This window comes from Meriones unguiculatus, chromosome 10 (genome assembly GCF_030254825.1).
Source record: "Meriones unguiculatus strain TT.TT164.6M chromosome 10, Bangor_MerUng_6.1, whole genome shotgun sequence".
NCBI classification, from domain to species: Eukaryota; Metazoa; Chordata; class Mammalia; order Rodentia; family Muridae; genus Meriones; species Meriones unguiculatus.
Genome location: NC_083358.1, coordinates 76,686,822 through 76,711,712, shown reverse-complemented (window position 1 = coordinate 76,711,712; position 24,891 = coordinate 76,686,822). Strand labels below are relative to the sequence as shown.

Below are 24,891 nucleotides of genomic sequence, written 5' to 3'. Positions count from 1 at the left end.
TGGGGGAGTTCATTTCTTCAGTGGGTGTTGTTGTGTGTGTGGTTTTGTTGTTGTTGTTGTTTGCTTTCTGTTTCTTGTTTATTTTTGAGATAGAATTCTATTCCTGTGTAGTCTAGGCTGCCCTTTACCTTGTGTCTATCCTCCTGCTAAGTGGGTGTTTTTTTTCGTACACTTACAAAATCTTGAGCAGAGAAATAGGCAAGCCATCTTGGCACTGGATAGGACCTTAAATATTATTGAATACAATGCTCTCATTTTTGAGGTGAAAGAAATGACCCTGGCCAGATGCCTGTGTCCTTGGAGGAAGAGAGGTGTGTCTGAGACATCTTGGCAAGACTCTGAATGCTGGATCAATGTGTGGGCATTGGTTGGTTTGTTTGTTTGTTTTCTTCATTGCAGTTTATTGTTTCTCATGATCTAGAAGCCAAGGTGAAGTTTTCATAAAAGTACTAAAAAGCACCACTTTTTTTTTCTAGATCACTGCTTCCTAATATTCTATACTAAGAAATTCTCTTCTCCTTATCACAGACACATCATCTTCCAAGTCTAAGTTCCCTGACAACCTAGGCCATAGCTCCCTTGTTAGTTGGTACTGGTGAGCACAAAAGGAGAATGGACGGTGTGTGCTGTTGGTGTTCCCAGCTCAGCCATTCCTCCTTTTTCCCAGGTAGCACCAATACTAGAACAAGAAAAGATGGATAGATACCTTTCTCATAATGCTATATTGTAGCTAATGCCTCACCATCTCTTACAGTGCATAGCTGTGGCCCAGGAGTCTTCTGGTTAACATCAGCACCATTTTGCTATGTGATGCTGTGCTTGGTGGGATGAGCACAAAAAAGGAGGCAACTGGTTTACCCGAATTCGGCACTGGCCATTTTTCTAATGGAGATCGAGTCTGGGTAGGAAGCTAGAATTTGTAAAGGATAGTCCTTGAATCCTGGTTTTCTATACCCTGGGACTTTGGGGCAACAGCCGTGGTGTGAGGACAGCATGAGGGTGACTGGAGTCAGAGGCTAAATGTCCCAGGTGATCTGAGACTTACACTGATACCTGAAAATATCAGTTCAGGTTTGAAAATTGAAAGAAAAACAAAAGTGCTTTGGCATTTCTTTTTCCTATAAATTTACTCTAGAGCACTATGATTGTAGGGAGTGTATTACCTGTTATCCATTGATCCAGGTTTAGTTTGTGGGATCATTTGTGGTCATGATGAAAGACTGTTATAACGTGAGAACTATTAGTCTCAGGTGAGACTTTTAAAATTAATGACAACACATTAGGTTAAAGAGGAGAGAGCTCAGCTGTTTGCTTCTAAGGACTTTTTGATAGTTCTCAACAAAGTTAAAAGGAAGGGGCATTTAATTTAAAGTCAGCTCTTAAGATACTGAGCCTCTGTTGTCTTAAGTGGTAGTTTAAAATGAAAACTGTGCAAATAGAAAAAGCAAGTTTCCCTTTTTCTTTCTTAATAGTATTATTTTTAAATATTTTGTTTGTTTTGAGGTAGGGCCTCACTGTGTAGCTCTAGCTAGCCTGGAACTCACTACATAGATCAGGCTGGCCTTGAACTCAGAGATACACCTGCCTTTGCTTCCCAAATGCTGGGATTAAAGGTGTGCCCCACCATTCCCTGCTTGTTTTATTTCTGTCTTCAATGCTGTACATTATAGACATTCACTCAACAACAAACACCTTCTCGATGACCTACTCTGTGAAGGATTGTATAGGCGCTGAGGCACACCTGAGGACATGGGAGGCGGCCCCCATGGATATGCACACAAGAGAGATGCGGTGAACACTGAGCTTGAAGCTCACGGAACCTTAGACACGCTCATAGCTCCTGCATCACATATCCTCACAGGACATTTGTTTGTTTGTTTGTTTTCTTTTCAAGACAGAGTTTCTCTGTGTGTAGCCCTGGCTGTCCTGGAACTCATTTTGTAGACCAGGCTGGACATGAACTCATAGAGATCCACCTGCTTCTGCCTCCATGGTGCTGGGATTTAAAGGCCTCTGTCACCACACCTGGCTCAGTACATTTTATTAATGAGCAAAAATCCTTGTATGTACCCTAAATATTTCCTAAATTCTACACCTACTTGAATAGGCACAGAGGTACTTTACTATTGGCCCCCAAAAGGGACCGTTTCCTTTTAGGATATAGAAGAGAGGGATAAATGCCACCCACGAAGATGTGGCAAAGGTGAGGGCTATAGAGGGGGTGGTGGCATTGTCCTGCCATGGGATGGTCCTGGGAAACAGCACGACAAGAAGCTGATCATCAGTGTGAACTTTTTCTCCGCTGTGCTAATACGGGTTGGAAGCCATTAGAAACGGCTGTTCCAAGTCCCTGGGTTGGCGCAGCTGCAGTCTGGAGGGGAAGGGAAGCAGCCGGTATGTGAATCCATTTCTAGGTGGAAACGGGCTCAGTCAGAAGATGGGGCAGCTATAAGAATGCATTGTGGTGACTTCAATAAAGACCAGGAGTCACGAACCTTGAGCTAATCGGCGTGGGGTGTTCTACGCCCCACAAAATGAACTGGAATGCCCAGCGGAGTGACATGTTAACACAGGATGCGCGCAGAACATCACAAGATGTTGTTCTGCCTTCGCTCCCAAAGGGAGCAGCACCTCCTTATTCCCTGACTTCATAAGAATATGAATATTTATATCAATGCTTTTCCAAATCAATAATAAGGGGGGGAAGCCTTGTACTTTCTGTATGGGAAGACCAGTAGAGAGAGATTTAAATATCCATTCAATGCTGCAATGAAGCAAACTCTGTGCCCCCAAATTCATACATGCTGGCCTTGCAGCCCCCAGAGGGCATTCCAGTTGGCTTGAGGTTATGAGGTGACCTCATGGTGAGAGCCATGCTCCTGCAAAAGATACAGGAGTAGTTCTTCCCCGTGCCACATGAGGGCCCAGGGGGCTGTCCACGGGACAAATAGACCCTCACCAGCAAGTGAAATGTGGCACCACGACCCTGGGCTTCACCACACCCCGTGTTGTGGGAAAATGAAATCCTGTTGTTTCGGCCATCTGGTCTTTGCTATCTTCTCATGGCCATCCAGCTGCATACCACGCATGTAAAGAGTATCCAGGATCACTAAGCAGTCCACTTGAATGACCACCACCCCCCCATGACATAAATAATCATGACAGATGCAATGCAGAGCCTTAACTTGGTATAAAGTCACCCTTCACCTTTTGTCATACCTTCAGCTCTTGTTTGTGTGTCCATGTCCAGGGAAATGAAAAAAGCAATCATCCTTAATCAATCGCAATTGTCAGCGGCATATCTAGTAGCGCTTACTTGTGCTACCACCAACTAAGAGATCGTACCTGACACCCCTTTTGAAAATTCTCTGGTGTTATCCAGTCTTGGAGCATTCTCAGAATAGAGGCGCCCTAGGATAAGAGAAAGAGATCGATTAAATTAATGAAACTGCCAGGAACAGTGGTCAGCAGTATGCAACATTTCGTGATTATATTTGAGTATTTCTTGAAGATCGTTCTGATGAATTACATAGTTATTGTGTTATGATTTAGGGTAAAATACACACACACATGCATGAATACACATGCAAACACGCCACCCTTCTGTGTATGAGCTTTTAAAATAAATATCTGAGTGGTAAAGAGAAATTGCTCAAAGTGCCATTATGTTGGTGTCCCGAGACCTGAACGGTGGTTATTGCACTTCCTGAATGGAGCCGGCAGATGGCGCCCTATGAAAGAAGGAAAGAAAGAAAGAAAGAAAGAAAGGAAGGAAGGAAGGAAGGAAGGAAGGAAGGAAGGGAAAGAAAAGAAAGAAAAGAAAGAGAAAGGAAGAAAAAGGTCCCTACCTCACATTATTGACAAAGAACGATTGCAAAGCAAAATTCTGGCAAATTACTAAGTATAGCTCCACATAGGAAACTAACTATAGTTAATAGAAGAAAATAGAAAACAGCTTACCAGCCTGCCAAATAGTTTAGTATGGATATATATATATATATATATATATATATATTATTATATGTACATTATATATATAATGTATCCATATACATGTAATGGAAGCATAAAGCCTTTCTCGTCAAAAGTGGTTTGTTTCATTTGGTTTTATAAATCTCAATATTATGAGGAACACCCTGATTCCCAGTTTCTTCCATGTTAATACTAAGAAACTTCTTGTGAGATTTTCAATTCAGCTTTCAATTCTTGTACACACACAAAAAAAATATTGCCTTTCCACTTAACTTCATGGTTTTTACTACAGTTCCCCAAGTATTTTAAGTTGTACTTGCACACAGTAGTAAGACTTAGAAACATTTATTTCTGACGTTATTTTAAAACTCTGGAGTACCCAGGACTTAAGAGAATTGAGTCTGAGGTTTCCTTTGTGAGTTACTATAATCAGACATTTAAAAGGAGCCTGAAAAGAAGCCAAGGGAACGATACGAGAGGGAAAGCTGAAAATTATAGTATCCACTTCAAGTATTTTTCACTTATGCTGCTTTTTTTAAAATAAATATCATTTTAATAGTTATAAATAAAGAGAACCATGTCAGGGTTCATCCAAGATTATCAGTAGCTTTGGGGTAACTTAATATAAAGGCTGATCCATAAGGAACCAAGATAAGAAGTTACACAAATAAAGATTTAAATTGTATTACTGCCCGTGTGTAATATGTGTGGGGGAGATGTAGGAGGTGAGAGAGAAGGTCACGGAGAGTGGGCAGCACATTCTCAGCAGCATCTTCTTTAACTCTCTCTCTCTCTCTCTCTCTCTCACACACACACACCCACAAATGGATAAAAGTTTCCCCTCCAATTAAGCTGCATTTGAATATTTATTTTCAACATTAAAGAGTTTTCCTGTTAAAAATACTCATATAAATGGATTTCCTCGCTGACCACACAGCAGAAAAGTAAGGCACAGAAATATCAGAAATGTCAGAAATATCAAGACAAGGGCTGCTGGGATGCTCTAGTGGGCAAAGAGGCTCACTGCCAAGCCTCACAGCCTGGTTCAATCCCCCATTTCTACATGATGGAAGGACAGCAGGCTCACTGTCTCCACCTGCACATGTGGACCCTCCCCCGAAGAATACATTTTAAAAATTAAAGAAAAGGTTAAGTAGTATGTTTAAGGTATAATTGCCGAATAATCAGAAGAAAAGTTGCTTTAAGCGAAAGAGGAAGGAAGGAAGGAAGGAAGGAAGGAAGGAAGGAAGGAAGGAAGGAAGGAAGGAAAAGGAAAAAGAAAAAAGAAAAATCAGTTCCAAAATCCTGTGGCAGTAAGCAGCATCAAGTCTTCACCTACAAAATACCAACTATTTAATATTCAGCCCTCATGCTGTCTCTCCTATTTTCCAGAGCTCACAGCAGCATCAAACCACTTTAAAAAAAATTTTTTTTTAAGTCAGTAAGCACAAGGACCAAATATATCTGGTCACAGAGGTCTTATACGAGACTGTTTCTCCAACCAAGGACCATGTATGGATATAACCTAGAACCTCTGCTCAGATGAAGCCCATGGTAGCTCAGTAACCAAGTGGGTTTTCCTAGTAAGGGGAACAGGGACTATTTTTGACATGAGCTCAATGGCTGGCTCTTTGAATTCCCTATCCTCCAAGGGAGGAGCAGCCCTGCTAGGCCACAGAGGAGGACTTTGCAGCCAGTCCTGAAGATACCTGATAAAACAGGGTCAGATGAATCCCCTATCAGTGGACTTGGAAAGGGGCAGGGAGGAGGGGTTGGGAGGGAATGAGGGAGCAGGATACAGCTGGGATACAGAGTTAATAAAATGTAACTAATAATAAAAATAAATTAAAAAAATAAAATATAAAACAAAAAAAAAAGTCAGTAAGCAGAAAGATGTTCCGAAACACTGTTGGGTATCTCCTACCTTGCTGTATGATATCCCATCGAACACGGAAGTTATTTCAGCGGGAGTGGACACCGTGACAACAACTGGATGCGAAGACATCAGGGAGTCGTCCTCTTGCACAGGTAACACATCTTCCAGCAGCACCTGGCTGAGCTGAAAAGGCAGAAAGCAAAGAAAGGTAGCACTTCCCTCCGACCGCCCTCTGTCTTACAACATACGTCATCAAAATCATGGGAAAAGAAATGCAAACGCCTCAAATCATTTCATGCTGTCTCTAAGTCTTCAGCTGAATCCCGTTACACCAGCGGCTCCACAGATTTCCGTCTTCTCTCTGTGAGTCATTTGGCTTCTGTATGACAGGCCCAGCAGTATCTGTGCATTCTGCTTCTCCCCTGCGCTTTCAACTGAACCAAACCTTTCAAGCGTCCCTGTCTGTGTAATGAGAATGATGTCACCCTACAAGGCTGTCATGAACTGAAGTAGAATGAACTGGCCAAAGTTGTTAATTAGAATGTGGACATTTGCTAGTTAATCAGAGGAAACACCAAATCATCCTTTAGTTCCATCCTTAGGCATTCTTGGACAAGTAGAGCGACTTTGACCCCGGAGTTGATCAGCTTTCCTCGGCTGAGAGCACAATCCCTCCCATTTTCTTGATATGTAGCTTTTATTTCTTCTGCTAGCAAAATATTTCTGAGAGGGGAGCTTGTTTGTATTTTCACTTGTAGTTTTCAGTGTCATGGTTGCCATTCATAAGGAACTGTGGTTGAGTGAAGTCTGCAATCATGATGGTTTGACTTGGATTTTTTGTTTGCTTGCTTGGTTAGCTGGTTTGGTTTATATATCAAGAGGTTTAGGTGAGAAGAAAGAGCCGGGTTCTTGACATCAGAGAATCTGAGGGTAGTCTCAATTTCATACCAATGTTTTCACATAGTAAGTTACAGTGGTGGTCATGGAACTTTCTAACTTATTTATCTGACATCTTCCCACACAAGACCTTAAGCTGGGAACTCTGTGAGAACAAAAATCATGTTTTTTAACAAATGGCTTGATCTTCGGCTCTTAGCGAAATGCAAAAATTCATAAATGGGAAGAAAAACGAGCAAATTACAGCTGTATTATGTGATTACATTCCACCAAAATCTCAAGAAGCGAATAATGAATTCTTCTAGAATACACAGGATTGAACCTGGGACTTTGCACATGCTAGCAAAATACAGTCACTGAATTACATCCACAGCCCTTGGTTTTCCAAGTCAGGAGACCACTAAGTACTTTAGGCTGCCCTCGAACTCTTGACCCTGATGCGTCAGTCTTCCAAGTACAGGGATCACTGGCTTTTGCAACCAAGCTGGACTTAATCGGTGTTATATTAATAAACACTCAAATGTTACAATTGCATGTAAGAGTTTGATATAGGAAGGACACTAAGGTACTTTTGTAGAAAAAAAAAGGACAAAGTAATTTGTCATTTGTCTAATTTAGTTTCATAATTTATAAATTATGAAGTTACAAATTTTTCCTGTAGGTGATGGTTGGCAGCTGGAGATTTTTACTTACTTAGTCTTGCCTCCATTCCCAGGCTTTGTCACAGCTGGGGTAGGGTGTCAGCAGTAGTTAGTGGGAATGTTCTACAGCCCACAAAACAAAGCATTGCCCCAAATGTTAATAGTTCAAGGGTGGGAAAACCCCTGAGGTAGATTAAATGTTTAAAGAGGCCACTTTTTAGAGTAGCTTCCTTACCTTTCAAAGACGGTTAGGGAAAGTGCAAGCAATTAATTTAAAAGATAGGTTTTCCAAGAACCAGGCATGGTGGCACAGGCCTTTAGACCCCGAGCTCACAATGCAGAGACAAGTGGATCTTTATGAGTTCAATGACAGCCTGGTCTACACAGCTGGTTCCAAGACAGTCAAGGCACCATGAGAGAAGACGGGAGGGGTGGGGGAGCAGAGATAACATTTCTAGACCAGAAATGCCTAAAGCACCTTCTTTATTTGAAAAATAGGAAAGCTGATTTGCAACAATTGCTTCTCAAAAAAAATTTAACCTATATCAGCAGTTGTCACTGCCTGCACAAGATCAAGTCATCCAAACTCCCAGCGTGGACGGGGGGGGGGGGGGCAGGGTTGTGATATCCTGCCCCTTGCTGAGGAGCTATTGGTAACTTCTTCAGGATTGTGGCCACGAAAAGGCTACCCACGCTGGAGCAGCTGATCCTATAGCTGAGTGGTTTTTGTTTGTTTGTTTGTTTGTTTGTTTGTTTTGTTATGTTCTGTTTCTTCTTCTTTGAAGAGCATTAAATTGTGCAGGGAATGTGGGGGCAGGGAGTAGAGGAAGAGATGGAGGGAACAGAAGGGGGGATAGGAAAAAAAAAAAACTTTTTTAAAGATGAAGTAAAAGAAACAGACCTTTGAGCCCCAATGAAGTTAAACTTCTGTTGGATGGTGTTTCCTGAACTTTTAAATGTGCCTTTTCGTAGACTTTCCACAATACTTAGGAGACATTAAAGTGAAGGGGTCATTTAAAAATACTTTTAGAAGTCTGAGAAAGATAAAAATAACTCCAAGCTGAGCAGTCTTGTTTTTTCTTTATCAGATTCACGTGGAGGCCAATCCCTTTGAATCCGCCTTATTGTTCGCCTTTACAACAACCAGATGAGGCCTTTCTTATTATGTCCATCTCTTTAAAAGGATGCAGACAAGGTAAATAAGGTGCGCAATGTCGAAAATAGTTGTTCCAGGAGAGGGCAGTATTCTACATGCTTCACAGCAATCAACATCAATACAGAGATAGGTCACGTCTCTGCGTGTACACACATGCGTATGTACAGCCAAAGACAAATGCTTACATCATCTACATAGAAACAAAAAGTTTAAGGTTCCTAAAGAAAGTTCTGTAGCATTCTTGGACATTTTTATTCCAGGTACCTCCGGGGCACACTGTGTATACATTCTGCATACAGTTCATGTGCTTGGATGTTAACTTGGTACAGAACAGTGCTCTCCTTGGACCTTAAGGGAGACCTGACTCAGAAAGGATCGGGCATCTTGCTCAAGGCCTCATTTCTCGTTGTGCGTCTAAGAGGCGATGTGTTTAGGATCTGAGCTTGCACCTGACGCAAAACTTGCAACCTGCCCAGGTGAAATGGCTTCTAAAATAAGACTTAGGAGGGGCTCACACGATACTGAATGCAAGGTGGGCGTTTTCTGCACTTCCTTCCCCTACCCTTTCCCATCCCGACGGGGGCTCGTCTATGACTCCCAACTACCTCGGCCACTGTGTAAAAGGCTCTTGGCAAAGATCAGCTCAGGGGAAGCGGCTGGCTCTGCCGGACCTTCTCAACGGACGTCTGAGACCACTGTTGTTCTTGACCCTGACCCTAGACCATTGTCAAAGGCTTCAGTCCAGTCTCCAGAAAAGACTGAAAAATCGATTCAGAGAGTATGTGTTTCTGACTCACCATTTGCCAATCCTTTTCAGCATGGTTTACTCCCAAGAACTCGAAGAAAGAAGCAAATCCTTCGTTTAGCCACAGATCGTCCCACCAGTCCATGGTTACTATATTTCCAAACCACTGGAATGAGAAGCAGCCGGGCAGGAGCTGGAGATTTATTCTCTGGGTAGGGAGCTGAGTAGGAAATTTCACAGCAGGGACACACACACGGCCAATACTGTACCTAACATTTATTTCCCATTTATCTCGATTTGAGAATGTTAAATTCCCTAGTTTGTTCCCATATTTTAAGGAATGTATAATTTTATACGGAGGTCTCATATGAGTTTATTACAGGCAGCTAATCTAGAGCAGTGCTCTTGAACCTTCCTAATGCTACAACCCTTTTATCCAGTTCCTCGTGTTATAGTGACCCCCAACCATAAGTTATTTTTGTTGTTACTTCATAAACTGTAGGTTTGCTACTGTTATGGACCATAATGTGAATACCTGTGTTTCCTGATGGTCTTAGGTGACCCTGTGAAGGGGCCATTTGACACGGGACAGGGTCGTGACCCACAGGTAGAGAAGCACTGGCAAGTTTCTGTGCGGTTAAATGCTAAGGGGTGCCCTGGGTTGGTCTTTTTCACCTCCTTACTCGTTACACTCTGTGCTACTGCTGTGAAACGGGCCAGTTTTTAAAAAGCAAGTAGTGCTGCTTCAGGACCCTTCTCTACCTGATGTACAAGTTCGTGGGCCACCACACTGGCCACTCTCTGTCTGTTGGATGAGCTTGATATCAGTGGGTCAAAAAGCAGGTTTGTTTCGCGGTAAGTGACAAGTCCCCAGTTTTCCATGGCGCCGGTGCCAAAATCGGGAATAGCGATTTTATCTGCGGAAAAGGACAGTCCAGTGAGAAATGCATTCTTTCCATTTGTTCATAGCGTTTCTTACCAAATTAAGGTCTTCGGATGACTTTTTTTAAGGCTAAAAATAATTTTTTCAGAGTGAGAAACAGGAATCATTTGTGAAACATTTTGGTCCTAATGGACTCAACATTCCCACGGAGCAGTTCCTGTAGGCTCCAGACTTCAGTGTGTTTACCCACCCCCTTTTTTTTTCTCAACAGTTACATGACTGTTTCTGTATTCAAAACCTGTCTAATTTTATGTCTTTTCTCTTCTGTACAGTAAGCACTTCATTCTTTATTAGCTTTCCCCATCCCTCGCTTAGGATCTTGGTTATAAACAGCATCCGTTTGGGAGATACATCGCTAGGAAGAAGAGAAGGAAGTCTTTAAATAATGAGGACTAAGGAGGACAGAGCTTGTAAGTTATATAAACAGCTCAAATGTCAAGGACACAGACTGAGAAAACCCACCAGCTCCAATTCTGTACAATTTGAAGACAGTCCGATTGTCCACCAGTCTAACATCTCTTCCCTCTTTTCCTGTCCCTTCCCTTGCCATCTTCATCCATATATTAAATAAGTTAGAGGGACGTAGAATTGAATGATTTCTCCCTAAAATTTTTTTTCCAAGTCTAAAATGTTGTATGCCATGGGGATCTCTATCTTTATTTTCTTGGGATTTTCAACATAACACCCAACAAGAGGAGGCAGTGTTGAGCAAATTCTCCATGAAATCTGCAACTAGAAAAACATTGGTAAGTGGGAAATACAGCTTCCCTAACTAGTGAACTATAACCCAAATATAATTTTTCTTACTACTATAATTTAATTGAGGCACAAAATTTAAATAAGTTAAATTTCCTTCTAACGTGCAAGAAAGGGGCCATTCTCATTAAGATAAAAGTTCTTAAAGATTTGTATGAAAGAATAAAAAGTATGTATCTTCAGTAAAAAAAAAAAAAAAAGGTAACAGTAGCGGTTTTCTTGTCATGTTACTATCATTCTAGGGTTTGGTCATCATGGAGTAAGAATATCCTTAAAGAATGGGGAAGTCTTTCCCTCCTAACCAACATTTTTCACAATGTTGGAAAGTATAATTTGCACAAATCCTTGAGCAAATGAAAGTAATCTCTTCTTCAGAGAATGCAGACATTATAATTAATTAGCATCAATTCAATTACCTTTTGATATAAATGAGGACATCATTTCCAAAGACTCTATTATACAGCTAATTCAAAAGTGTTGAAGATGCACAGAAAAGCATGTGGTGAGGGAAGAGAAGAGCAGGAGAAAGAGAAATTTGTCCTGCATCTCAGGTCATCCTGATCACTACGAGTGAGACAAAGACAAAGAGATTTGTGGGTTCGGATTCTTGACCTTTCATAATTTCCCTTCTGACTCTAGTAAAAAGTTACTTGTCTTTCTGTCTCCTCTAACAATTGGTAAAAGGTAAAAAAAGGACCATTGAAGAGAAATGAGGTACATATGTACACTGAGCCACATGGTTTTTGCCTTCCATGGGATTTGTTAAGGCAAAGGGTACTGGATAGGGAAATGAGTTCTTGGTTAGTTCTCTTTCTCTCTCTTCTCTCTGTTTCTCTTTGTGTGTCTGGCTGGCTGGCTGGTTGCCTGTCTGTCTGTCTCTTTCGTTGATAGCCCTGGCTATCCTGGGACTCGACCTGTAGACTAGGCTGGCCTCAAACTCAGATCCACTTGCCTCTGCCTCCCAGGTTCTGGAATTAAAGGCATGTGCCAACACCAGCCAGCCACTTGGTTGGTTCTCTTAATGCCTTCCTTATAAATATTGCCCAGGGTCTTACGGTTACAGGCTTGTTCAAACCAACCACTCAAGCTTTTCAATAAAGTGTTTCTGCTGTTGATGGAGACTGCATATCCACACATTTGGACTCTGGTTCTCCTCACAGTTTAAAACAAAACAAAAACAAAACAAAACAAAACAAAAAAAAAACATGTTTCTCTCTATACTAGAGAAAAGAAAAATGTGGAAGGACCTTTATTGTTTCATTCCCAGGGCTGGAGAATCTTGCACAACAAGGGGCAGATTGGAAGCACATGGGTGTCTTACGACATCACCGACCCTTACAATTTTCTAGCTTCCTTAGGAGGGCCGTGCATGTAAACCATTGGATGAGGACTGACTTTTTTTTAAATCAAATGATATAGATAACCTCACTGTGAGCGAGCACAGCAATACTGTAACACACTGTCCTCTCTCTTTGCAAATCAAAGATTGTATCTTCTTCAGATGAGAGTAGAGGATGTCTATTATTTTTGAAGGATCCCAGAACAGATTGTTGAGCTTGTGGTAAACACCAGAAATATAGTGCAGACACATACCAAAAAGACTCGGGGATAATCAGCGATGAGTGGCAACATAATTAGACACACTAGGTTAGAAGAAGAAGAAGAAGAAGAAGAAGAAGAAGAAGAAGAAGAAGAAGAAGAAGAAGAAGAAGAAGAAGAAGCAACTTGCAACGAGGAAATAAAAACATTTTCTTACCCAGTTTTGGAAGAGAATAGTTCATAGCAAAGTATTCTTCAAAATAATCAAACACAGCTTTCGTTATATCTGCTGCGTACTCCGCTGTTTGAGCTTGCTCAGGCTGGACGTAAACAGTAAGCTGGTAACAAAACACAAACATTCAGAGACATGAGTCTTCATTTGATAATGCGCGTGTACACACACACACACACACACTGTGAAGTATGACATAATTGAAAGAAGAAGGCTTTTGGAGTCAGGGTATCCAGTTTGAATTCCCCAATGTGCTTCCTAGTATGTTTGTCTCCAGCTGCTATGTGTAGCCTTGGACAATTCATTTCATGGCTCCAAGACTTGAGTAAAAGATTGTTACATTGTAACTGTGTGACAGTGATTATAAACAGCGTAAGGCATGATGATTGGCACAGCATCCCAGATATTAGAAGATATTATCACTTTTTTTCTATTTAAAATTTGTATTGTCTGGGGCTGGAGAGATAGCTTAGGAGTTATGAGCACAGACTGCTCTTTCAGAGGACCTGGGTTCAATTCCCAGCACCCATATGGCAGTTCACAACTGTCTGTAACTCCAGTACAAAGGGATCTGACACCGTCACACAGACATATATGCAGGCCAATGCACATAAAATAAAAATAAATAGATCATTTTAAAAAAACTAAAAAAAAAAAAAAAACACTTGCATTATCTTTTTGGTATCTATGGATCTATATGTCTATTTATCTTCCCTTGTACCCACTGATTTGTCTTGTGTCTGCAGTTCCTTCCGAGGAGACGAATTCATTTTATTTTTCTCATTTAAGGTGCTTTTGACCATGCTTCTTCTTTGTGATATTCCACTCTGTTTTTTTCTAAGTGTCTCTAGCCATGTTTCTATTTTACTCCCAAAGCCTAAAATATAATGACACGAACTTTTCCCAAGAGGGGGTGAGTAAGCTACCTCAGTTCTCTGAGTGGCCAGGGTGTTATTTTATGTCCCTATGACCCAATTCACAAACCAAACTTGGTGTGGATTTTTTTTTCCAACTCTATTTAAAAAAATTAAAAAGAATCCTTCTAAGCAGAAGAATATTGTCCATGGATGGTAGGATTTATGCTCAGGAACCTTCAGGTTGTTCGGTAATTTTCAGTGTGTGAAAAGAGGGAAAAGCATTTCAGGCTACAGCCTGCTAAATCTGTGAGAAAGTCACATGCAGTATGGATGCTAGCACCAAGACCTGATCCAAAACCCTCCAGCAGACACGATTCAGTCACTTCAGTAAGTTCAAGACTATTGACCCAACTAGACCAGATGATTCAAGATTAGAGAGTCGACAGAAGACAGATAGACACAGACACACACACACAAAGAGAGAGAGATGACACTCATTTCCTGTTCCATGCTGCATTGCTATTGGTGATGTTTATTTGGGCATACTCCAAGCCCTGTTTCTTAAGAGAGAGAGAGCTCTGGAGAGCTCCTACAATATAAAGAACAGATACTGAAAGAATGCCCCTTAAGTGACCAGTGCTGTTTCACTGCTCCCAGTCCTAGTGACATTCTCCCCTCTTTTGCACAAATACAAATGATTTCCCACCTCAGTCAGTGACACCCCTCCCATGTTCCTTGAGGTTTTTAGTTTTTGCTTGCCAGAAGAGATGAGCTGATCTGTTTCTACTACCCTCTCAAATCTTCTTGGTGAGCAATGACACACCTTCTCCAAGCAATTGCTGAGCCTAAGGATCCCGGGGGCGCCCACTGAACAGAGCAACGGTGGTAAGCAGTCATGGAAGACCAAACCCAGCGTGGTTCTGTGGCATCACCTTATTATCGGTAGACAGGCTCAGAGCCTTTCACCCACAGACAAGGTAGTGCAAAAGGACCCTCTCAGATTTTCTGCCACACTCACTCTCCAACAGACATTTCAGGGAGACATCTGCACTGCTCTCTTTGTGTCCATTGCTTCATTCTGTCTGTTCAGAGGGGGGATGGCAAGTTGAGAAAAGGGAAAGCCAGAAGAAAGTGAACCCTTTGCTTTAGGTGAAGCCAAGGGGGAAGAGAAAGCTGTTCTTTCTGCTCTGCTTTCCTATTGCCCACAGGAGGTAGGCTCTATTTGCTGAATCAGTGGTTCAGCAGTATACTGTCCTACCATTGAGCCATGTCCCCGGCTCATACAGACTTCCTTCTAGCATGCTTCTGAAGCAGTATCAGTTACTTTTTCTCTTCCTCCACGTTTCTCTTGGTGACAGCAACAGAAAGGATGGCAATTGGTGTTTATTCACTTGGAATGAGATCAGCAACTTTCTCACTTGTTTCTAAGGGAACGTTGTCCATCCCCACCCCCACACAGAACTGTTCACTGTCTCCACCTGGCCAGCTGCTGATTACCTGTCTCCTAGATCCCTTCCAGGCAACCCCATAAGTCATACTTTTCTGTCACAGATTTGATCAGTGAGCTAAGGAATCATAGAACACCATCCTTGAACTGGTTCCACAATCCCTCACCTACAGTTATAAAATCCAAAGGGTTCTGACGACTTTGCAATTGGTCAAAGCACATCTATGAGTGTATCCTGTGTGTCACATGTTAGGAATGTATTTGACATGGAAGACTCCACCAGCATGCCAACACTGTCATTTTGTCATTTGAAACCTCTGTAGAGTGTATAGCACATCATTTCAACTACAGATCACCTGTGACATCCGGACTGAAGGGCTTAGAAAGACATTGCTGCCTCTTCAAGTACCCTCACTCCTGCTCTGTTGCCCATTTCCAGCTCTCTGATGGTGGCGTCATTATGTCTCTCCCACCCACCCATTCCTGCACCCCTCTCCTTCCTTGAGGCTTCAGCAGAGGTCAACCTTTCTCTGGATTCTGCTGAGCCTCAGCACTTCTGCTTAAAAAAAAAAAAAAGTACCCCCCGAATCGACATCACTTTAATTAATGATTATTCTCTTTCTAGTTCACACTCTTGATTTACTGAAATGATCGTTCTTTGTTCTTAAGTTCATGTCTAGCATGTCTAGCTGCTCAGAAATAACACACAGTGAGGATGCATCCATGCCTTTCTTTTCATATCTTCAAGATGTATCTGCCTTCATTATAAGAGGAACTTATTAATGATGAACTATGAAGTTTATAAACTTCATATGTAAATGAAAGTGTTTGAGAACCTGTTATGTATTCATTTTCTGAAGTAGGATATCTTCCCTGAGGAAATTAAGTTTCCTGGTACACACCACAACTATAGAGAACAAGTCCTGCCTCGAAACACTAAGTCTAGGGGCTGGAGAGATGGCTCAGGGGTTAAGAGCACTGGCTGGGCTTCCAAATGGTCCTGAGTTCAATTCCCAGCAACCATATGGTGGCTCATAACATCTGTAACGAGATGTAGTGCCCTCTTATGGCTTGAGGGACACATGGAGGCAGAATACTGAATGAATAATATATAAATACATCTACTGAGTCTCTTCCAGTTCCAGATGCTGTGGGAGCCTCGGGTTACTGTGCAAACATGGCCAAGTCCAAGAACCACACCATACACAACCAGTCTCGCAAATGGCACAGAAATGGCATCAAGAAACCCCGGTCACAAAGATACGAATCTCTTAATGGGGGGGGAGGAAGGGAGGCAGACCCCAAGTTCTTGAGGAACATGAGTTTTGCCAAGAAGCACAACAAGAAAGTCCTGAAGAATATGCAGGCAAACAACGCAAAGGCAATGAGTGCATGAGCAGAGACCACCAAGGCCTTGTGAAGCCTGTGGCCATTAAACCCAAGATGCCAAAGGGCCCCAGCCGCAAATTCAGCCATCTGGCTTTCATCGTTCACCCCAAGCTTGGGAAGCAGATTCGAAGCTACATGGCTAAGGGTCATAGGCTCTGCCAACCAAAGCCCACAGTTCAAACCAAGGCAGAGGCCACAGCTCCAGCTAAGGCCAAGGATTCAGCTCCAGCTCAGGCTCCCAAAGGTTCCTAGGCCCCTGTGAAGGTCCCGTGGGAAAGGCTTCTGTTAATGTGAAGACAGACAGACTGGTGTGACACGCCTACCTACACACGATTTACAGATGACCAATGTCCTATGCTGTTCTTACAAATAAACCTGAGGCAAGATCTATTAAAAAAAAAAATACTGAGTCTACTACACAGTCTGGACTTTATAAACTCCACTTTATATCCATTCTTCTTTTGAGATCATGACACATCTGCACTGTCATTATTTCAGTCCCTTTTCTCTTATCATACTGGAGCCTATTCTAAAGCGGGCTTAATTTTAAAAGAAGATTTATTTATTATTTATACAGCATTTATATACATTCTGCCTGAATGTGTGCCTGCACACCAGAAGAGGGCACCAGATCTCCCTGTAGATGGTCATGAGCCGTGTGGTTGCTGGGAATTGAACTCAGGACCTTTGGAAGAACAACCATTGTTCTTAACCTCTGAGCCACCTCTCCAGCTCCAGGCTTAATTTTTTAAAGACTAATTTATTGTACTTTATGTGTATGAGTGTTTTGACTGCATGCATCGCTATGTATCATGTGTGTGCCTGGCAGCTGTGGAGGTCAGAAGGGAGTGTTAGAGTTCCTGACTATTTATTTCTCTCCTGAAAATCTGACCATCCATCCTGGTTCGACCAGGAATCTCCCAGAAATGTAAACCTGTAGCCGACCTCTTGTCCCAGCATAATTCACATGGGTTCCTGTGTTACTTATATAAAAATCTACGGCCATTGTCACTACTCACAAGCAATAGCCCCATTTTCCAGTGCCATTCACCTCTTGGAAGTTTGCAGGGTCTCATCTGAGCTGTGCCAGGGAGACAGGGAGAGCTCCAGGGCTCTCACAAAGATGACATCATCAGGTCATATAGGAGAGCACGCTTGGCCGGCACAGGGTGGTGATGGCTGCCTCTGACTCACCCCTCAGCCCAGAGACAGATAGTTTGGCATACCCCCCCCTTCTTCTGTTTCATTGTCAATGCCAAAATGATCAGAATGAGAAAGGCACATCTACATGGCTTTCCCTCTATATTTGCATATATGTTAGATGATACTATCGAAGATATCACCGTGCTTAGTTTTATGTCTGTATTTTAAATATCGTAGCAGGGCAGAAAGCTAGGAGAGAGGAGTATTCAGTTAAAAAAAATCAAAACAAAGAAACAAACAAAAAACCAGCGACACATTGGTATTCTTCATATGCTTCCAAATTTGCCTTTCATATGCTTCCAAATTTGCCTTTCATATACTTCCAAATTTGCCTTTCAATGCGTTCCTCATAGATTTCGGGTTGGTATGTGTTTTCTGTCATGTTCTCTATAGGTTGAGACAGGGTCTCATGTAGTCCACATTGACTTTTAACTCAGCATGAAGCCAAGATTGGTCTTGAACTCCTAATCCCCTGGCTTCTATTTCCTGAGTACTAAGATTACAGGGGGGCCACCAAGGCTCTGCTATCATCTTAAAAAAATTTTTTTATTTTTTGCAACAGTAACAATAACCAGATAACTTGCTTTGACTTAAGTGAGCTGCCAGTAAAAGTTCATAAGCAGCTGCATGTTGACTCCGGAGTTCTGAACACATTCTGAAGCTGTAGAGTTACAATAATAACAACTACTACAGTGCTGCAGTGCTAAGGTATATATATAAATATATACATATATATATATAAATATATATATATTATATATGTAATATATTATATATATTATATATATAAATATATTTATATATATTATATAAATATATACATATATATATTTACTTCTATATTTATCTTATCAAGAGATAAATATACATGTATATAAACATACATATATATATTTATCTCTAGATAAGATGCAAACCTACCTGTAAAAGGAATATAACACATCAGAAAGCAAACTTGGAAACACACAAACAAAACTGATGTGTCAATGTTGTTTTCTACCAAATATCCTCAGCTAGGTGTTCTGCGAGCTCCTGGGATGCACCTGACTTTGCCTCCCACGCTCAGGGATGATAAATGTGTGACACCTTGCCCAGCTCTTTATGTGGGTGCTAGCAAACCAAATGCAGGTCCCCGTGTGTATGCAACACACATTTTACTGACTGAACCATCCTCTGGGCACGCCACCCCCCATAGAACTTTTAAAAATAAAATGAGCTCATGTCCAAAATAACTGCATAGGAGATCTTGAAAAATCACCCTTTGTGTGCCGCAATAATAATTGCTGTCAACAAGAGCAGCCGCTTAAATGAGAAGCCAAAACTGTTATGATAAAGAGGGTACGTACAGAGCCTTGAAATACTGCCAAATATGTATTGCTCACTGTGGTGATTATGAGGAAGCCTGCACTCTATTTCCTTCCCTGGGATGTGGGCTGCATGTAGTGTCTGCTTTTAAGAAAAGAACGTAGAAATGTGAAAGGAGGAGTTACAGCGGAAAAACTAGTTCACCCCATGGTAACAATGACCACCCGGAATACCATGTTCCCTCTGACATGATGGAACAAAATGGTTTCCTAATCTCCGTGGTACCCTTCAACACACACAAACACACACACACACACACACACACACACACACACACACACACAAACCCCAAATGACTCAGCCTCCAAGATACCTGAGCAGTGCACTTCAAAGGCATGGAGATTGCTTTTTGTGCCCAAACTGTCTCCATAAACATAGAGATGTACCTAACCTCTGCCTGTGAGAAACATGACAAGCATCAACCCATGAGATGACAAAACAAAAGAAGGGCAAGAACTGTGTGTGTGCCCAGGGAAGGTGTCAGAATAGGAAGAAGAGTGGCCATTATGCATGGGTTAGGCTGCTTAAAACAAAACAGAAATGCTCAAACCTACAGAGAAGGTTTGTACTGAGCAGGCACCTCAACGTCAATCTAAGAAGATGATGGCCATTGGTGATATGAGATCCGGGAGGAAGTGTGAAGAGAACGGGCCAAGTGACCTGCTCCCATTCTCAGCTTCATTATGAAGACAATAAAATGATGAGGCTATGCTCATTGAACAAGCACACACACACACACACACACACACACACACACACACACAACAGGTCATAAGACAGGAGACAGAAAATGTCCCAGACTGGCAGAAGCAAGGCCAGACTAAGCCCTGTGCAGACAAACTGTCTGCTGGATACAAAATAAGCACAATGGCAGAAAAGCTGCTAAGATCCAAGTAAAGGGCTGTTGATTAGTCAACGGTGCTGTATAGACATTAATTTCCTAGTCTTAATGAATGTATGATAGTTATTCATGGTGTCAACACAGCACGGCAAACAAAATCTTTGTAAATTGTTTCAAAATATGATGCTAAAATACACCCAACTACTTAAACAGCATTTTCGAGTGAGAGAATGCCTACGAAGGAAAGTGCAAAAATTAAAATCCGTGACATAAAACTTAAAACCTGGGCCTAGAGAGATGGCTCTGCGGTTAAGAGCACTGGCTTCTCCTCCAGATGACTTCATTTCAATTCCTAGCACCAACATGGTGGCTCACAACCACCTGTCATTCAAGTCCTGAGGGATCCAAAGTCCTCTTCTGAACTCCATGGGGACCAGGCCCCCACATGGTGACAGACAAAACACTCGTTCATATAAAATAAAGCAATAATTAAAAAAAAATCTTAAAACCTTCCTAATATAGTCTATCTCTTAAAACAAATAAAACAAGGCATGCATAGTTTTTGACAAAGCATGTTCATTTAGGCAAGCAATGAATTAAGATGAGAGTGAGTGAAAAAGCAAGTGTTAAGTGGCAAGGCCTCGTCCCCAGGTGGAACTCTGGATGCAGTGACTCTGGAATCGTCCCTCCACACTTTGGAGAAGAAAGCTCAGTAGAGTTTCTTTCTGAGTTACTGGATCTGACACGGCTGCCGTGTCTCTCTGGCTGAGTGAACACTGCCTTCTACCAGCATTCTCTCTCCAAGTTTCCCTTCTGCTAGGAAGGCCCAGGAAGCTCTCCAACAAGGCCATCATTCCTTTTTCCACAAACTTCTTTACGACAAGGCCAACTGCCTCACAGAACTTTAACTTGGCCTGGATTTGATTCCGTGGAGCTGGACGCAAAGCAAACCCATGCTGAAGAAGCTACTGTAGGTCAAACACATCTGAAAAGGCATCACAAATCTGTTAACAGGAAATGATTTTACATGTCACGATTTGCAAATTTTTATTCTTGTTTTCTTCCAAACTTTCTATAATATAGACCTTTAAGGGGGGAAAAAAACCCATAAATCCAAATTGTTCTGGATTTGAAAGTGAACTGCAATGTATTCCAGGATCTTGGAGCAAAAATAGTGTTAATAGTATTTTAATAATACAGCTATTGTATGAAATGATGAGGTGGTTCCTGCAAATATAATGGAATGGCAATTTTTACACCCATAGCTGAACAGTTATTTCACACGGCTGAAGCGTTCACACATACTGGGTAGGTGGGTAGGTGGATAGATGAGTTGGTTGCTTGGTTGGTTTTTCTGAGGTGGAATTTAGTGTTATCGTTTGCTACAAAACCTCAGTCAATGCACTGAACCTCAAAGAGCCTCCAGGAGGAGGTTGCTTGCTGAGAGAGAGAGAGAGAGAATATTTTTCTATTAATGCCTGCTCTTAATGCAAAACTACCATAAATCATTCTTCAAATTTGTCCTTTTTTTCCAGAATTGAATAAAAACATAACACTACTACTCTTCCAATATATATGTATGTATACATACATATATATACAAAATCAAAAGTTTTCTGAGCTATTCTAAAGCTCTATATAATTTTTCTCATGCACACTTTTCTTGCAAACGAAGGCTCCACTCCTCACACCTTCAATGACCTCTCTTACGGTTACAGTAAATAATAGGCCTTGAGCTGCTGAGAACAGTGGGAAGGAACTCCCGACACATGATGGAGTATCTACACCTCACCAAGTCTGATGAGAGCATCACAGGTTCCCGCCTTATATATCACAACACAAATCGATGCAATGGGAGACAGGGGATTAGTGTACCGGAACTGTATTGTCAGAAACAATGTGGATAAGAACGGTCTCTGGCTCTACTCAGTCTCTATGAAGAATGCTGTGTGTACAGTAAGGATCTAGCTCTGTCCTTAAAGTATTTTACTGAAAAAGTTACAGGCCTTCGGGTCCAGATGATGCAGTAAATGTCATTCTGCACCTTCATGGCTCCCAGCATGCAGCAGTAGTGGATAAAATGCAAAATGGGACACCCAGAAGACACAGCAGGGCTTTAACAGATGCGTCTCTGTGGAGCTTGTGATAAGCAGTGGCTGGAGTTGGAGCGGTCAGCACGCCAAGTGGGTACAGGGAGCCACTCCTAACCGAGAAGCTCGCTGCAGATGAGTGCCTGCTGGCGAGAGGAAAGTCAGTTTTCTCCAGTGGATTGTAACTGGGTGTATCAACCACACTCCAGGGGTTTTTGTTTTTATTTGTTTTGTTTTTGGGGTGTGTGTGTGTGTACTTTTTGTTTCCTTTTTCAGGCTTGGCTTTGTTATTTTGTCTTATTGGTCTTTGGCTAGTTTGTTTTGACTTTCATTTGTGTGTTTTGTTTTTGAAATAGAAAGAGATAGTAGTGAGATAGATAGATAGATAGATAGATAGATGACAGAATAAAGTTGGGTGGGGAGGTAGGGAAGACATTGGAGAGGTTGGGGGAGAGGGGAATATAATAGTAAAAATATATTGTATCAAAAAGAATTTTGAAAAGTTATTAACCTTGAATTTGGGAGGAAGTAAGGGGAACTTTGAGGGGACTGAAAGGAGGGGAAATGGTCAGGGTCAGAGAGAGGAATGGAAAGGGGTAAATGATGTAATTATATTTTAATTAAAAATTTAAATTATTTTTAAAAATCGAAGAATGGATGAGTCATGTTGTAGATGAGTAACAATTTGTAATAGAAAATAGTAGGTCTTGAGGGACAACTGGAGGCTTTAGGTGAAGAATTGTTCTTCTCTTCCTTTTTTTTAACTTTTATTAATTACACTTTATGCATTTTTGTATCCCCCCATAAGCCCCTCCCTCCTCCCCTCCGAATCCCCCTCCCCCCCTTTCTGCATGCATGCCCCTCCCCAAGTCCACTGATAGGGGAGGTCCTCCTCTCCTTCTTTCTGATCTTAGTCTATCAGTTCCTTCTCTTCCTTTTTAAAAATGTATTTTAGATAAAAATATTTTAGAGAAATTCCAAGTGATAAATATCTGTGGCTATGATCCAGGAGAACATGCTTGTGGGAGAGCCCATCAATGTGATACAGGAAAACCAATATACGGGAGAATCTACCAATGGGCGTGAAAGGGTCGCGCTGACCTTCATTCAACAGAGCAAGGTATCCTTCATGAGGCTGTACTGACTGACTGCCTAACTTTCATGTTAAAAATTCCGGGGGAATTTTTGCAACTAACTGATTCTAACTTGCACATTTCTGTAGGTCTAAGAAGGCTGATCTGTGTGTTTGTTTTGTTTTGCATTTCTCTCTGGAGTATCACCCTGGGTCTATTTACTTCCACGGTGCTAATATTAGCCTTCAACGCAGAGCGAGCCTATGGCGAGCAGGAGGGGCCAAAAGGAAGTCTTTGAGCGGCATCAGCAAGCACATATGGTGTTTCATGTAAAGTTCTGTTCAACTTTTAGGGGATATTAACCCACAGTGTAGCGGGAGAGGAGGGGGGCAGAGCGCCCCCTGGCTTCAGCTCCGCTGTTACTTTGTTGTAGAGTAAATAGAGCATCCGAAAACTGTCAGAAGGCAGTTGAGTTCTATTCATGTCTTATGAAATAAGAGATCAGAAAGGAATAGTCACGACAGGATATCCTTCCTTCCCTTCCAAAGAATGGAAAAAAAAAAAAACGCTGCTGGTTTAAGACAGAGCATTCTGTTGCCAGCTTTCAGGGGAGAGCCATTTAGGAAGCGTTTACTGCTGTTGGGTTCTTTTGCAAAACTGGGTTTTCCACTATGCTGCCCCATTCATTTACATGAAATCCATCCTTACAGTGTAAGCAGCGGCTGATGCAAGCTGCCAGGACTCACACAGCCAGCAGAGCTTCCCAGGGGACTCAGCGAGGGAGTCATCGGAAACTCAAGCTCACAGCTGCTGTCAGAAAGTTACTAAGAGTATAATGTCCTTGGCTGCTTGCGTGGATACATTCTGACTCATAAAACTATACGAGCAGAGGGGAATTTCTCAGCCTTTCTGTCTTGATGTGCTACTCAAAATAGAAAAAAAAAAAATTGCCCAGAATGTAATCATATCGTAAAACCTTAATAATGTGAGAAACACCTGTACATGACAAACACAGTTTATTGTGAGTTCGAAAACCCTCAATAAATATTTCACATTTGCTATGACAGTGGAAGAAAAACATGAAATCGACTAATGGACCCAACTTTGCATCAAGCCAGAGGTATTTGCACCGACCGCACAAACTAGTGTAGAAAAGCAGTTTCCTCCCTTGGTGCCATTTCCCCCAATACTCAGGATGATCCCTGGGAACTGGTGGCGCCCTTGACCACACTGACGGTCACATAAGAGCAACCTATGAGGCACGAGAAAGAGTTGAGCTGCATCAGTCCTCCCGAGCCCTAAGGGAAAGGTCACTGTGTGTTCCCCACTCGCTATAGCTTCAATATTGGAAACCCACTTTTAGCATGTCTCAAAGTCAGTCCCATCACTACCTAAATGAAGGCCAGTTTTCTGGTTTCTAGGAGCAAGCTTCCTGGGAAGTAGAAGCATCTGGCTCCTGCCTGACAATGCTTGGTGATATGGTAATGCTATTTTCAGAACGTTGCATTTCCCAGAAAACTTAGCAGAGCATCTGCGTCCCTTCCGTTCCCCAGATGGCGCTTTGGCAAAGCATTTGAACCCCTTTGACGTCAACTTCCTCATCTGTAAAATGGGGTAGTGACTTCTTCTTGATAAACGCATACTGTGTGAAGGGCCATATGCATATGTTTATATTACATATATGCATGCACATATATGTTATAGAGGTGAACTGACTTCCTTTCTAAGCAAAACAAGAATTCAGAGAAGAGCAAAAGGAGGGCTTCCAAAACAAGCTATTTCTTTTGTTTTAAAAACATGTATTTTTTTAATTATTTTATATGTCTGGGTGTTTTGCCTGCATGATGTCTGTGCATCGTGTGTGTACCC

General features: G+C 41.8%; 1 protein-coding gene across 1 annotated transcript in view; it reads right to left on the bottom strand.

Annotated features, from left to right (window-relative positions):
• The window catches only part of Enpep (glutamyl aminopeptidase), a 74,118-nt gene that overhangs the window by 30,805 nt on the left and 18,422 nt on the right, over positions 1–24,891 (bottom strand). The window contains exons 4-8 of the mRNA XM_021644966.2: positions 12,743–12,863; positions 10,050–10,204; positions 9,340–9,453; positions 5,897–6,031; positions 3,346–3,411 (exon numbers count right to left, since the gene is read on the bottom strand). Of these exons, the coding sequence (XP_021500641.1) occupies positions 3,346–3,411; positions 5,897–6,031; positions 9,340–9,453; positions 10,050–10,204; positions 12,743–12,863 (591 nt within the window). The remainder of the gene's footprint in view (positions 1–3,345; positions 3,412–5,896; positions 6,032–9,339; positions 9,454–10,049; positions 10,205–12,742; positions 12,864–24,891) is intronic.